This window comes from Gymnoscopelus braueri (assembly GCF_963280865.1).
Source record: "Gymnoscopelus braueri genome assembly, chromosome: 23".
Taxonomy (NCBI): domain Eukaryota; kingdom Metazoa; phylum Chordata; class Actinopteri; order Myctophiformes; family Myctophidae; genus Gymnoscopelus; species Gymnoscopelus braueri.
Window position 1 is genome coordinate 42,407,733 of NC_137625.1, and position 16,448 is coordinate 42,424,180.

The 16,448-nt window shown below is 39.9% G+C and overlaps 1 protein-coding gene across 1 annotated transcript; it reads left to right on the forward strand.

Moving 5' to 3' along the window:
- Positions 1-9,355: 9,355 nt before the first annotated feature.
- Positions 9,356-15,769, forward strand: washc3 (WASH complex subunit 3). The gene is made up of 7 exons (XM_080421415.1): positions 9,356-9,533; positions 11,513-11,611; positions 11,746-11,811; positions 12,269-12,406; positions 12,504-12,617; positions 13,496-13,560; positions 14,193-15,769. Exons 1-7 carry the CDS (start codon positions 9,483-9,485, stop codon positions 14,287-14,289), a joined length of 630 nt encoding a protein of 209 aa, XP_080277541.1. The 5' UTR covers positions 9,356-9,482; the 3' UTR covers positions 14,290-15,769.
- Positions 15,770-16,448: the final 679 nt, after the last annotated feature.

Consider the following 16,448-nt stretch of genomic DNA (forward strand, 5'->3'; position numbering starts at 1 on the left):
GTAATTATAATAAGTAACTTTTAACAATATACAATATACATAAAAAGAAATGTACATAATGTGTTGAAAAATGGAAATACACAAGCAAAGTAAAACCACCTCTAAATTGTACTTAAGTAAAACCCTTGAGTAAATGTACTTAGTTGCTTTCCACCACAAAGTGGAAACACTCCCTCTGGACAGCTACATGTACATGCAAGCGTTGTGGCATCAAAAGGAATGTATTAATTTATACTGAACTAGTAGTGAGCAACATCATTTTAATGGGAACCAGTGTGTTGAATCCGTCATGCTGTATTCATGGCTCTCATTAGAGAGCTGAGCGTGCGCGTATGATTGCATGTGTGTTGTGGCAAGTGTGTGTGTGCACTGTGCATGTTTGTTTGTTCTCTCTCTGTGTGTGTGTGTGTGTGTGTGTGTGTGTGTGTGTGTGTGTGTGTGTGTGTGTGTGTGTGTGTGTGTGTGTGTGTGTGTGTGTGTGTGTGTGTGTGTGTGTGTGTGTGTGTGTGTGTGTACGTGCGTGCGTGTGTGTGTGTGTGTGTGTGTGTGTGTGCCTGTGTATGTGTGTGCGTGCGTGCGTGACTGTGTGCTCGAGTATGAGTGAATGTGCATAACATAGTATATATATATGTTTCTTTGCTATATGTACGTATATCTCAGGGGTCTTCAATGTTTATCAGGCCAAAGACCCCTTAGCTGAGAGAGAAGCAGGGACCCCCATTACATATTGTATACGATTGTGTTGACAGCACTGTAATCAGTGTTGTGTAAATTGATGTACAGTAGTTTAAGTGTTGTCATGTTAAGGTCTAATATTTCTACAATTGCTACAAATTGCTACAAAACCTGTATATTCATTTTGGGGCATAAACAAGAAGTTGAAGGATAAAATTGAGTCTGATAATGATGTACCGTGCATTACTTTTTTTTTTTACATTTTGGACAAATTAACCAATTTTACATTGAGGTGCCCAGATGTCCCTAGTGCCCACCTATCCTGTATCCTTATGTAGGACGTACTGTGTGATTCCGGACGCTTCATGCTACTGTAGAGCTGCAATAAAACCTGAATTTCCCACGGGGGATCAATAAAGGTCAGTTTTTATTCCTGATTTATTCATGGATTTTATAGGTTCTATATACTACTCGGCATACAATATTTCACAGATGACATAAAGGAGACAATTAATAAATACATACATACATAAATAAATAAAAATTAAACACAGAAGAAGCAGAACTTTTTAGCTTTCTCCTGGGCCCACTTAGCTTTAATGCCCACAAACACATTGGTTCTCAAAGTGGGGTCCGGGGACCCCCAGGGGTCTAGGGGGTCCCCAGCAAAATGTGTTAATATAGCATCACAATAATCATTTTAACCAATTAATCCATGGATATTCAAAAATAGCAGATATACAAGCTTGCAGCGCGTCACTTCGTGCCGCGCTGCAAGCTTGTTCATCTGCTATTTTTGATTATTACATTTTTTTTTATCTTCTCTTCTGTGGATCCCTGGCACAAAACATGTTCAGATGGAGGTCCAAATACATATCAATTTGGGGGTCCTTGACTTGAAAAAGTTTGAGAACCACTGACCTTCAAGGTTTACACCCGACAGCAGCATATGAGACTGAGGTGACCTTGACCCCAATATTGTCAGAGAAGCAGGAGCCATCTACTGGAGGATCCGGATTTTAAGTTCTTTATAATAATAATAACTAGATGTCAGGGCCTCACATCTAGTTTAACAAATACAGGTCCTCTCCTCTCCGACCTGGCCTAATTATACTGTAGCTCTGCACACACGTCATGCGAAGTCCGGCCTCTCTGGCCTCTCCTCTCCTCTCGGCTCCTCTCCTCCCCTCTCCTCCCTCCCCGCTTTGCTTTGCGGCCCTAACCTCTAGTCACATCCTCCCAACCTACCAACCTCGGTCATGTGATAAAGAGGTCAGACTTCCTGTATCTGGTTGCTATGGCAACCTGCCAGATCAGGCTGAGGGTCTGATAGGCGAATCAGAGAATCAATCAAACCGAGAGTCCGATCACCCCACGAGGTGGGGTAAGATGCCTAAAACATGCCTAAAACATAGCCATAGCTCTGATCAACAGTCTGTGACGGGTCTTGGAGGCATGTGGAGTGATCCTGTGCTTGCGAATCGCTGCCGAACTTCGGAGCTTTTGTCAATTATATAGTAGTAAGATTATATAGTAGTAAGATAATAATAATAATAATAAGGGTAATAATGATAATAATAATAATAATTCATTTTATTTTACTATTGTTTTTCTTTATTATTATTATTGTTATTAATTATCTTTGTCCTTGACAGAAATTCTCTCCATTCCATGGTTGAGCAAAGCAGTCGCTATCGGCCAACAAAAAGGTGTCGGGCACTCAGTCCAGAGGATTAATGGACTAAAGTAGAGGTGAGTTTATGTTGTACAAATCAGTCACAGGCCATGTAACACTGGAGTGTAGTGTTTTGCTTTGCTTTGTGAGAAGGACGTTTGCCAATGTTTCGCCCACTCTCTGTTGATGAAGTAACTGCAAGTAGTTGAACTAATTAGAGCTGAAAGCCTAACAGTTACAAATGAATGCGTTTTTATTTGTAGAAGTGACTGAAGTGATTGAAGACCATGTGAAACTGAAAAAAGGGGTTACAATTGGCAATTTGATTGGGTTTTCAGCCATTCCTGGAATAGAGGCCACTTGAAAAGCTCAAAAGCATTCGTGCTCATATGGGTGCATTTTCAGAGCACTTTATTATCAATTGATTGTGTTGCTCAATGTAACTAACAGCCATTTATAATGGGGTTTGTATAGGAAGGGGGCGTGTCTGATAAAATGAATATCAAATATCTAAATACTGAATCAAGCAACTTAAAAACTGTCTGGGGGGGGGGCTCACAAAAGCCTGAGTAGAGTTTTGAATTACTCTCGCACTTTATAAAACGGTCTTGAGACTTAATTAACTAGGGTATATTTTCTGCTAGCTCTCTGACCCGAGTTGAGAAGACATCCTCCTCTATTCCCAGTAAATGAAAAGCCCCCTTGTCCTGCAGATCAATCAATACAGTGATTAGTGACCCTGTCGTAAGGTTATTGATCCCATAGCCTCAGCTGGCTTTATCCTAACCTATAGCAGGCTGGAGAGAACAGGGAGGTTAAATATTGACCCAGCACACTCCAAACATGGGAAACAATATAATCACTGATCATTAACTGAGTGGAGGGGGGCCCAATGCGCACAAGTATAGTAGAATTTGAGGAATCGACATTGTGAGGACAATTTTCCTGGTCCTCACAAGGGGAATGGTTGTCTCGTGGTTAAAAACGATTTGGGGAGTTACAGTAGGCTTACAATTAGGAAAACATCCATGTTATGGTTAGGATTAGACATTTACAGTAGGGGTTAAATGCAGGGGTTAGGGTTAGTTAGAATAATGATGATGTATACTTAGTTGTGCACTGGTGTCCCATACCAAAAATTGCAGATTTACAAATAGCAGATCTTGTAGATCTGCTAAGGTTTTAACTGCTGCTTTTGGCTTTTCGCCCCTTTCTCACCCGTGTATTTTTCTTTCATCTAATCTAATCCTAATCTTGCACAATATAAAAATACTTGCAAGTAAAAGGCCTGTATTAAAAAAATTTACAAAAGGTATTGGCATCGAAATATACTTACGCGATACCAAAGTAAAACAAAAAAGCTGATCTACCAGCTTACAACGTGCACGTATTGCGAGGCGCTTTGAGCTTGTATATCAGCTATTTTCAAAAGTCCAAAGTATGAAATAGGGTTTAAGTGGTTGCAAAACAATCTAAATCCACAAAGTAACTAATAACAAAAGTTTTCAAATAAATGTGGTGGAGTGATAAGTACAATATTTGCCTCTGGGATGTATACAAATATATATAAATACTCAAGTAAAAGTACCCCAAATGTGTACTTCAGTAGAGTAATGGAGTACAATGTACATATAGTTGCTTTCCATCACTTTCTCAAATCAATCACTGTCAAGATGCCACTTAGCAGCAGTTATTCCAGTGGGGCTGCTGACCTCATGCTGTCTAAAAACAGCCTAATGTCGGCCTGGACCTCAACTGAAAGACATTCTCTACCAGTGTTTTTTTCCACACTTAGTCCGCTCAAGGCAATTACCCTTCTACTTGTGACATTGGCTGATGTCACGTCGAGCCAAAAAAAAACTACAGGGAAAGGACAGCATGCCTGCCTGCCTCACACAGACATGCTCTCACTGACCGCTTGTCTGCACTCTGCATATAATTTACTCTCTGAATTAATACACAGACATTACAGCTTCAAGGGAAACGTGTCTCTCTCTGCTCCAAGTTGTCATCCCACTTTTAGGCAGACAAAGTACACTGCGATGCCTTGAATACAAATAAGGACCAATATGCGTTCAGCTCGCTGGAATATTGAGCAAAATCTTTTATAGTAATGTCCTGGTTTGACTTCAACTGGTGGTAAGTGAGTTGTGCATCATTTTGTGCGCGCATTTATTCGTTGGACTATGAGTCTAGTTACAGAGTGTGACTGTGTCATAGTAATGGACTTCTGATTTACGACGCCACTTTACGTTTATTTGGTATCAGCTCAACTATGTTGTGACAGTACATTGTAAAAATAAAATAAATACATTGGTTGATGAGCAGAGCTTAAAAAGGGGGATGTAGACAGTTGTGTTCATAACTGTTTTGTTTATTAAGTGTTGCCGTACCTGCAGTAGTCCCTTGAGATTACTGGGACATGAACGTGATTTCTTTATTGTGGATGTGCTTAGCTGCTGCTGTCCACACACAGATGTCTCCCGTGCTGTGATTCATGGTTGTTAATAAACCTGTTACTTGAACTAAACTACAAGTGATTATTTACAAGTCAAGAAGTCAATAGTAAGGTCCTGGGTTTGAATCCCATTCAAGTGGTCCCAATGACCAATGGGTTGGCCAGAATGTCATTGGTTTGAACACCACTCCCTCTGTCGCCTGTCCTCTCCTCTCTTGCACTTCTCTTCTCTTTCCTGTTATCTATTGCATTATTTCTCAACATGGGGCCCGGCCCAGGGACCAACAGGGGTCCAAATCGACCCCTAAGATCGGGTCCAAATTGACCCCAGGGGTCCAAATCGACCCCTCCATATGCACTCTCAGAGTTAAATAAAAATGTAAACGATGGTAGCAAATGGGGGTTGAGAATCACTGATCTATAATGAAACAAGACAGGGTCCAATAAACGGCATGGATCTCTGACATCATATTGATGATGACGTCAGTCTTGCCCAAATATGGAGAGGCATTGTTTTGTTGGTAAAAGATAAAAAGAAGCTCCTACACAGCCTCGCGTGATAATGACACAGGTGCTTGAACATCGCTTTTCTAATTGATTTTTACCGTATCGATGACAGCATTTTGATCTCCACATTTTGGCACCGTCTCAGCCCGATCTGAGCCCGATTGACTCTCATTATCAAGCGGAAAGATGCTTATGTCTCCGGTAGGAGACTCAAAATTTACACTTTGAGTCTCCTACCGGAGCCGCTGCCGCCGGTCATCAAATTATTGGCTTAAAAAAAAAAATCTCCATGAATTCAAGTCTCCATGGGGTGTGTAATCGATAGAATTTTTTTTTTGGAGGTGAACTATCCCTTTAAATATTTCCTAAAAAATATTGTGGAGGTGCTAAAGTTGGCCTTCTGGCAGCATGCATGCAAAAGAAATGGTGCTGATCGGTCCAGCAGGTTTGCAAGATTAGCTCATGCATGGAAAAACAGTCACGGCGTGCAAAATGTACGATAAACCAGTGCGAGTTTATGAATGTGACCTGTCAGACCTCAACCTCTGCAGAATTTAATTCTATCTATTAAACTGAGTCCTACATGGCCTTCATTACCCTGACTGTCCTGATTCCGATCCGATCCCCCCTTGTTGCGTGACGTGTTATTAAACACAGAGGTGCTGTTTCTTCTCCGGGCATTTTCTGGGAGATTTGCCCTTGCCCGCAACCTCCGGCGAATGGCAGTATCAGTTTAAATTGGGCTGAAGCGTGTAATTTAAGTCTTGTTTGGGCTCCTGGCTCGTTCTCCTTTTTTCCTTCGAAAGGAAATAAGGGGAGTGGGGGGGGGAATGGGGGGGGGGGGCACGGCAGGGGAGAGTAGTGGAGGAGCGTACATTTCATCCATCAATCAATGAGACTGGCTCTCATGTCTTTCCGTCTGTCTGCTTGTCTTTGGAGAAGAATGCCATCCTGTCAGCTTCCTGCATCCTGGCCATCTGTTGATGTGTGCAGTGGTGGACAGTAACAAAGTACATTTACTGTACATTTTTTAGTATCCGTACTTTGCTTGAGTATTTGTATCTTTGGATACTCCACTACATTTCAAAGACAAATATTGTACTTTTGAGTCCACTATATTTCTGGGAAGGGAAAAAGTAGATTATGCATGAACCACTAGTGAAAATTGTAGATCCACAACCTCTCAACACGTTGCATAGTGACGTGTTGTGAGCTTGTAGATCTGCTATTTTCAATATAGATCGTTTGGAACATTTCTGGATTTTTGAAAGCATTTATTTTTGAATACTTAAGTACCTTTTTTAAAGCAATTACTCGAGTTTAACTCACGTGCAAATATGACAGAGCAACTTTCACTTGTAGTTGAGAAATATTTGACCAAGTACTGGGGTTGAGTACTTTGTCCACCACTGATGGTGAGACCATATTACCCAGCAGGCACTGCAGGAGTGCAGGTGACCTTCAGCTGGGGGTCAGTCCCTCTGCTTCAGGTACCCTGTCTGAGTCTCTTACAGTATCTCCATCACTGTGAAGCCCCATTCATACTTAGTCGCACAGTGGTGTCTCGCACAGACACTTATTCGACCTACAAGCTCACAAAGTGTCGTGGATGCGACGTGTTGTGAGCTTGTAGGTCCGGTATTCTTGGCCATTCTTGTTTTCAGTTGTATGTTTCAATCACTTATCTATTGTTTTCAATTGTCTTTTGTCATGGCTTTCATTTCAAGCTAGGTTAAAAAAAAATAAGCAGAAAGCTAGCTGGCAACCTTTCTTATTGGAGTACCCCAAAATACCCCCAGGGGGACTGGCACACTCAATTATCTCCACACACATCATGATGATGACTCTGCGTTTGAACAAATGCTGCTTTACCGCCGGCTGAGGCTTCGCCGCGCCTCCGACCAAGTGGAGCTTACTATGTAACCGTGCTCGGGTTGTGTGTCTGTGTGTGTGACAGTCTCTGTGTGCACTCTGGCCCCCAGAGGGCGCCAGAGTGCAGGAATTTAGACAATGCTCTGATTAAACACAACAGCCTGCAAAACACACACACACACACACACACACACACACACACACACACACACACACACACACACACACACACACACACACACACACACACACACACACACACACACACACACACACACACACACACACACACACACACACACACACACACACACACACACTCACACACACACACACACACACACACAGTCAATGTTCTCTCCCCATCACGGTGAAATAACACGGATTACAAGTCCGTAAATACACAATCTTTTCGAGCTGCGTTCGCTTCCAGCGTTCGCGCGTCTTACTTGTAAGTAATGTCCCTGAGTGTGTGTGTGGTGTAATTATATTTTTAAAGAGTTACAGAGTCTGAAGCTGTCCAGTGCAATGTGTTGTGTTCAATAATCTATGGCCTGTCACATGGGCTGGAGACAGGCTATAGTGCAACAGTTAACTTGTGACAGATCTTTGTTGAGAAAATAATAATAGCACACATGCACGCACGCACGCACGCACACGCACGCACACACACACACACACACACACACACACACACACACACACACACACACACACACACACACACACACACACACACACACACACACACACACACACACACACACACACACACACACACACACACACACTGTCAAGCTATGTAGTATATTTGCAGTTTCCCCGCTTGAAAGGGATGATACAGTCCATAGGAGGTTTTAACTGGGTTTCACTCATACAATGACCACAACTTTGGTTTTCCTTTTAGTTCTTCTTTACTTTAGTTTTTGTTGTTGCAGTACAGCTTATGCAGGTAGTGTGTAGTTGTAAGGTTGTAAGGTATAGGTATAGGTATAGGTGAAAAACCTTAAATGAAAAATAAAACATAATTACTGTAAATATAATGCACATGAAATAATAAATGCAAATTCAATACTTTACAAATATTTTTCAAAACTTGTGAATATAGTTTTTACTTTCTTAGTGTCTTTTTATGAATTAGGTTTTTAAACAGTTTTTAACAAATGCAGTCTCATATGAAATGCAAATATAATAGACTGAATTTTAGCAGCATTTAAACTGTTTCTATCAATCTACATTTCTCAATAAACAAATCACATTCGTTTTTAAAACAACAATCATGTTGCTTTAACTTGAGGACATCAAAACAAACAATTAACATTACACACACACACACACACACACACACACACACACACACACACACACACACACACACACACACACACACACACACACACACACACACACACACACACACACACACACACTTTACTTAAAAATTCCGAATATATAAATATATTTTTTTACATTTTGGACAAAATAGCCTATTTTACATCGAGGTGCCCAGATGTCCCTAGTGCCCACCTACCCTGTTGCCCTACATACTAATCATTAGGCCAGGCTATGCTGTTATTTTTCTGAATGCTTTTGAATGAATGTTGTGAAAGTGCTCCATCTTGTGACAAAGCAGAGGCACTACACATACAACTAAGATTTCTCAGACTCTATAGTCTTTTTTTTTAAGAAGAAGAAGAAGAAGAAGAAGAAGAAGACATTTTTAAAAATGTGTAAAATAAAAATGTATAATGTGTGCTGACCCCCAGCTTTTGAAACATTTTATCAACAGAAATCTTGTATGGGGGTCCCAGTCCTGGCATACAATATTTTCAGATGGGGGTCCATTTGTCCAGACAAATACATATTAATTTTCCATCTTGACATGAAATTGTTTGAGAACCACTGGTTTAAACAACATTAGGAAACAAAACAAAATAAGCAACTACACTTTAGAAACAACCGTAAAAAAAACACAACCCAACTACCGATTTTTTACAAGCAATTTACAGAAAAATAAGCCCACAGTCGCTTATAATACGCAGACATGGCAACGCATGACCATACAGTTTTAACGGATGTTGTTGATTATTGAGCATTCAAATTAAAAGCTCTAAACACAGCCCCCCATTGGCTACTGGACCCGGAAGAGTCCAGGACGAGCCCGTGAAGTCACGCCCATTACGATCACAGTTTGTTCACATGATATGAAACATTTCACAATTATCTAGTTGTGCGTGTGAAATATAAACATGAAATAAACACTTTTATCTTTAATTATATCACTATAGATCTAACATGGATGAGGACGGCTTACCGATCGTCGGGTCTGGAGTTGATCTGACTAAGGTTAGTGGTTCCATTATGCTCATGAGAAAGACAATAATGTATTTAAAAAGGCTGTGTATACTGCATTACGACGTTACATTACTTTCATTACGTTACATCGTTACATTCAAAACAGATCTGTGCCTCTCAGGTCAGATAAGAGACGCCATGGATCACATGACGGTCGTCTGTCACGAGCGTCATGGATGGACTTCAACATAGTGTTTGCACTTTCTCCATTTATGGCCCGTACATCTACATAAACGTTCAGATTTCAAATATAAAGTGCATACCTCATGGCCATGGATGTTAAAATTATGTACGGCCCCCCAAAGGTACCCGTATATCCCGTATTGTTCAATACAAAAGTATTTTAATCCGATTGGTGGCCATTTGATCATAGAGTTATAATGTATCAGAGTGCAATACACCTCCCTACCGATAGGGTCGCGCTGTTGAAAGCGTACGGCGAAAATACGAAGAAAATGGCCACCGATCGGATTAAAATGCTTTTTATTGAACAATACGGAAGATACGGGTACTTCTGAGGGGCCGTATATAATTGTAACATCCGTGGCCATGTGGTCAGCACTTTATATTTGAAATCTGAACGTTTATGTAGATGTACGGACCAAAAAGGGAGAGAGTGCAAACACCAGGTTGAAGTTAATTCATGTATGGGCTAGTCAGATAGAGATTCCTAACGTTTTGTGATGTTGCAGGAAATCATGGCTGGATTATGATTTGCATTGTGTACATCATCACAATACAAGCCTGAGTGTTAATAATGTATCTATTTGTAACTCTCGGAGGATGTAGATGTAACCAAATCCCCTCACGGTTTATCTTTACACCCTCATTAAATGTTGCGTTATTTATAATTATAAGTGATATACACCAGTGGCAGTGGTTCTCAAACTTTTTCATGTCAAGGGCCCCTAAATTGACACTTATTTAGCCCGCGGACCCCTATTTGAAAAGATATGCCAGGGACTTTTACTGCTCTATTACTAATAGAGCAGTAAAAGTCCCTGGCATATCTTTTCAAACTGGGTCCTTTAAACAATTAAAAATCACTACTATTAGTGATTTTTAATTGTTTAAAGGACCCAGTTTGACATGCATTAGGCTACGGACCCCCATTTAATGACATTTCTATTTCTGGGACCAAATTTCTATTTCTGGAACCAAATGGACCCTGACGGGTCCATTTGGTTCCATTTGTACACTCTCAGGGTTACAGACCCATAAGGGTCAATTTGGTTCCTAACTATCCATAATTTAGCTGGGGACCCCCTGGAACTCCTTCAAGGACCCCTGGGGGTCCGCGGACTCCACTTTGAGAACCAATGATATACACTGTTGTTAAAATGAGTGTTAAATAGCTCTATATTCTGATTCCGGTAATCATGCTATACACAGTGTTTGTTCAGTAACAGAATAAACAAGTGAAATTAGAAGTGTAACAAAAAAAAAATATTATCAAATTAGAACTGGAACACTATGGGTGCGTTCGAAAATACAGCACTGAGCGCACTGGCCAATACAAACTAATAGGCGAGTGTGCTCCGGTGCGTAATTTTCGAACGTGCCCTATAACAGAAACTGGTGCTCTCTCCTGATTGGATGAAATTGGAACCCACCTTGAAATATATGTCTGTTTATTAAAGTGCTGGAGAGACAGAGAGACCCCTGTTACTGAACAAACACTCTCAGTGATTTCTATCAGAAAATAGAGCTTTAACCTTTTAACAACAACAAAATATCATTCACACTCCCAATAGCACTCATATTTTACTGTGTCATCTTCAACGTCACATCACAGGTTTACCAATATCGATTATTGATCATGTCTGTTATTGATGATCATGGTGTCTCTATTGAACATCATGTAGCCTATCGATTATTGACCATCATGATAATGTCTGTTATTGATGATCATGTCTATTGACCATCATGATAATGTCTGTTATTGATGATCATGTCTCTGTTCCTATCAGGTCCCAGCCATACAACAGAGGAGGATTGTAGCTTATCTCAATCAGTTCATTGTTCACACAGTCAGGTTTCTCAACCGCTTTTCAACAGTCTGTGAAGAGGTAATGCTTCAGTCTCTACCATTTACCCTCCAATGATTACTTCACCCTCTTGGCTCGGTCACTAGTTACTTCTAAATCAATGTAGCAGCTGTATAACACAATGCTGTTCTTCTGTCACAACTTGTCTCTCACAGAAACTTGCAAGTATATCCCTCCGAATACAGCAAATTGAAACGACACTCAGCATTTTGGAAGCAAAGGTCAGCTATTCAACTTGTCTCCACATGTGTTCAGTGATTCTCAACCTCTGTTTTTGGAACCCCGGTCAAAGAACATGTTTATTGTTAGACTTCATTTGGTCCGATATGGTCTGTCATTTGGTCCAGAATTCCACTACTGTCTACTTACTGTAGGTATAGAGATAATAGTGAAACTCTGATCAAATAGACATTATTGTATGTTCTCTAGTTGTATTTACTTGTACATGTAATTATGGTGAAGATTAACTATGAATCATTTAGCTGGGGATCCCCTGGAGCCATCTCAAGGACCCCTGGGGGTCCCTGGACCCCATGTTGAAAACCACTGCATTATGCTATCTTGAACACTGAACACTTCTTAATGGCGTTGTGTGCACATGATATTCATACAGCGTAGAGTCTGTGTTTGTATTGTGCTATAAGCTATATAGTGAATATTCTCTCAATCTCTCCACAGCTGTCCTCTATTCCTGGGTTGGAGGATGTCAAAGTTGAGAGTATCAGTGAGAACCAAACAGGAGAGACCAATGGACCGGTAGTCAATCAAAGCCAAAATGGTTCTGTTCCTGCAGTGGTGTCAGTGCCACCTCCAGAGGTACATAGAAATGCTTAGATGCCTTTTTGTTTTGGGTCCGATTAATTTTTTTTATCAATACATATTTTATCAGAATATTCTTCTTCCCCTCTACCAGACCTCTCAGAACGTACCAGAACCTACTCAGGAGCCAACAGAGCCTGTAGCAGAAAATATCATGACAGTGGCCAATGATCCACACTATGCCCGATATCTAAAAATGGTCAAAATGGTGAGTTTACCATGAAACTCACACTGTTAAATCCTCATTATTAATTTAACTCTGAGAGTGTGTGTATAAATGGAACCAAATGGACCCTTACAGGTCTGTAACTCTGGAACCAAATGGACCCCCATGAGTGTGTGGGCCCTATTTTGCACGTCTTAACTTATGACTTGACCTGGAAGCGTGGCCAATGCTGTTTTGCTATATTGAGTGGCCAAACGCCATTGGCCACGCCTCCTGGTCTTAAGTTAAGTCCTAAAACCTGGTACGAGAATTCCACCCGACATTTTTCTTACCTTTTTATATGATATCCTAGGACGAGTGGTACAGCAGAAAAAACTCATAACTCCATCCCGAGTCGACCGCAGCTAAAAACCCGAGATAGATTGCGTATTTTAATAGCTTTTTTCCCTTCTTTTTTGTGAGATCTAACGTCTAACGACAGAAAACTCTCCACAGTGTTTATGTTGGATGCGCCTCTCCGGAAGTCTCGCAAGACGAGATTTCACTAGTGACGTCACCCACATCACTTTGTCAATACTACGGCGGCCCATTAGGGACAAAAACATTGTGGAGGGGTTTCTGTCCATAAGAACGTTAGATCTCACCAAAAAAAGCTATTAAAATACGCGATGTAGCGTCAGTCCCATAGGCTCTGGTTTTTAGCTGTGGTCGACTCGGGATGGAGTTATGAGTTTTTCCTACTTTACCACTCGTCTTAGGATACCATAATATCATATAAAAGGTAAGAAAAGTTACAGGGCAAAATAGGGCCCTGTAACTGTGATTTTACAGTTAGTGTATCAACCACATAAACTGCATACATTCCTGGGAAAAAAAACAAATTTGCTTTGTTTTGTTTAACTTTGCCTTCTCTTTCACAGGGGGTCCCAGTCATGGCGATAAAGAACAAAATGGTGCTGGAAGGTCTGGATCCCAACCTGCTTGAGTGAGTGCTTTAATTACCTTCAGTGCTGTTAAGCATTCAGTCACATTTCACTACAGTTGTAGCTGTAACACATGTCTGTCTGAATGAACCAACCAGGTCTCTATGGTTTTAATCAGTGGTGGGAGAAGTACTCACATTCTTTACAAGTAAAAGTAGTAATACTGCAATGCAGAAATACTAATAATGTACTTGAGTAACAGTACAAAAGTATTGGTATCAAAATGTACTTAAAGTACCAAAAGTAAAAGTATTCATTGTGCAGAATGTCCCATTTCACATGTTCAAGATGATCGTTCGAAAATAGCAGATCCACAAGCTCACAATGTGTCGCATCGCAACGCATTGTGAGCTTGTAGGTTAATGTATGTTTTGCAATAATAATCAAAATCTACAAAGTAACTAGTTACTAAAGTTTTCAAATAATTCAAATAATAAAAGTAAAAGCACAATATTTACCTCTGAGATGTAGTGGAGTAGAAGTACAGAAAATTGGAAATACGCTAGTAAAGTAAAAGTTCCTCAAAATGTACTTAAGTAAAACATTTGAGTACTTTTTCCACCACTGCATAAATTACATACACAGTATGCAGTTCATAACCTGTAACCTTCTTGTCATGGCTTACTGTTCACAGCTCACCAGATGCACCTGTGCCTGACGAAGGCCAGAGGAATACAGAGGAACAGGATGACAATGACAGCTCTGGTTCTGAATCATCTTTCAGTGACTGACATGCTTCCTCCGTCCTCTACCAGCACCAGAACACTGTCTGTTTGGCACCGGCACTTAGCTAGACGTGCCTTATGATTTCTTCATCGTACGACGGATGTCGCGCACCGAAAATAGCCGATCTACAAGCTTGTAGTTCAGCCTATATTCAATTCGTAATTGAGGCACGTGTAGGATGTTGAATAATGACGTATAATACAGGGCTTAAGTGTTTAATCAGGCTAACCAATTTAGTCTATTATAAAAAATTAGAACCATTAGAACTTTCCCATGTTGCTTCGTTGATAATATGAAATGTAAAAAAATATATATATATGTATGTATGAAATGAAACTCGTCTGGATTTCAGCAAGATGAAGTTGGTGATCGATTCTAAATGTCAGTTTCAATATATTTTTGGTTAATTGTCCAGCCCTGGTCAGACAGTCATAGCAAAGTCTCTGTCTCTGGTAATAATTGCGTTTAGTGTGAAAGTCATTTCAAGAAAGAAATGAAATGCTCTCTTACTGACTTTTCATCAGTAATTCATAGAACACAGGACTGTATAAAGTAGTTTTATACAAATACTAACAACGTGTGTGTGTGTGTGTGCACAATGTCCTATTTTTACAGTCGAACGTCTTTGAAAGAGATCAGACATGCAAACGTGTAGCTTTTCAGCTACAATAGCCGTTTTTAATCCAAATAGGGCAATTGTGTGACACCTGACCCGAAAAAAACCCAACATGTTGTCACCTTTTTCACCTCGGGGCTGTTTGCATGCCTGGAGATTGTCTAAAGTCACATGCTTTGGCAGTTCTGTCTGCATTTGTTGTGGATTATATATACAGTTGTAAGAGCTACTTTATTATGTTAAAGCGTCAGTCTGTAACTTGTATGTTCTACCCAAGAGACAAACCTGGAACCCCCATGTGATGAGCTATTTGCCTTCTGGGTTGTATGCACTACCTCTTGTCCACCAGTAGGTGTCCCACCTGACCACAGCATGTAAATGTCTCAATGGAAGAGTACAGTAGAGAGACCACCTCCCACCTGCATTGTGAGCTTGTGGATCTGCTATTTTCTCTATTTTGGAATAAAAGAAAATGGATATATTTTTTACAGATTTGGACAAATCCCCAATTAGGGTCACACATGAATTAAACTGTTAAATTATAATATTTTCAAACATAACTGTCAAACATAGCAGACAAAGTCTACATTTCCCAAAAGGAAATGCATGTATTTAAAAAATGTTTCTAAATGACCAGAGGGGGGATATCAAAAGCAGAGGCAAGGATTTATCCCCCACCCCCAGCAAATCTAACCCTTTGTTTTCAACTGGACTTGGAATGAAAATATTTGTCATGAATCAAATGTTGTACATTTTACTGCACAGATACATGTTTCATTCTGGTGCCATGAAGGAACCATTAAACCATAAAAATGAATTTTACATCTGTGAACCTGTGATGTGACAATTAAACTGATTCTGATTAACAAATGTGCAAAATTGATTCATCCATGGATTGGATAATCATCTCTTATTTCATCACTGTCAGGCAGAAACCAATGAACAGTGATGGAAGAAGTACTCACATTTTGTACTTAAGTAAAAGTATCAATACCCTATAGAAGAAACAGTCTGTTAGAAGTACAAGTTTGGTATTCAAAATGTATTTGAGTAAAAGTACAAAAGTATTGGTATCAAAAGTACCAAATGTAGAAAGTACTCATTATGCAGAATGTCCCATTTCACAAGTTTTAAAATTTATACATTTAAAAAAAATAAAACGGATCTACAAGCTCACAATGTGTCGCATGACGATGCAAATGGCCCAAATGTATATAGGGCTGAAGTGATTAATGTATGTTTTGTGATAATCAAAATCTATAAAGTAACTAAAGTTGTCTAATAATTATACTGGAGTAAAAGTATAATATTGGCTTCTGAGATGTAGTGGAGTAGAAGTACAGAAAATTGGAAATACTCCAGTAAAGTAAAAGTCCAGTATGTGAGTAAATGTTCTTAGTTACTTTACACCACTGTCAATGAATGCTCTATTTTACACTTTGTATGACAGTGTCAAGAAAAAGTTAAACATTTAAATTTCCGCAAAACAAAACATGCCCAAAATAGGGACGCCAGGTTGAAAGTGTGTGTTTTATAAATTATATGTAT

Coding starts and splice junctions, on each gene's coding strand:
- washc3 (XM_080421415.1), top strand. CDS start 9,483: ATGGATGAGGACGGCTTACCGATCGTCGGGTCTGGAGTTGATCTGACT. Junction 11,612..11,745: donor TTTCAACAGTCTGTGAAGAG/GTAATGCTTCAG, acceptor TGTCTCTCACAG/AAACTTGCAAGTATATCCCT. Junction 13,561..14,192: donor CTGGATCCCAACCTGCTTGA/GTGAGTGCTTTA, acceptor TACTGTTCACAG/CTCACCAGATGCACCTGTGC.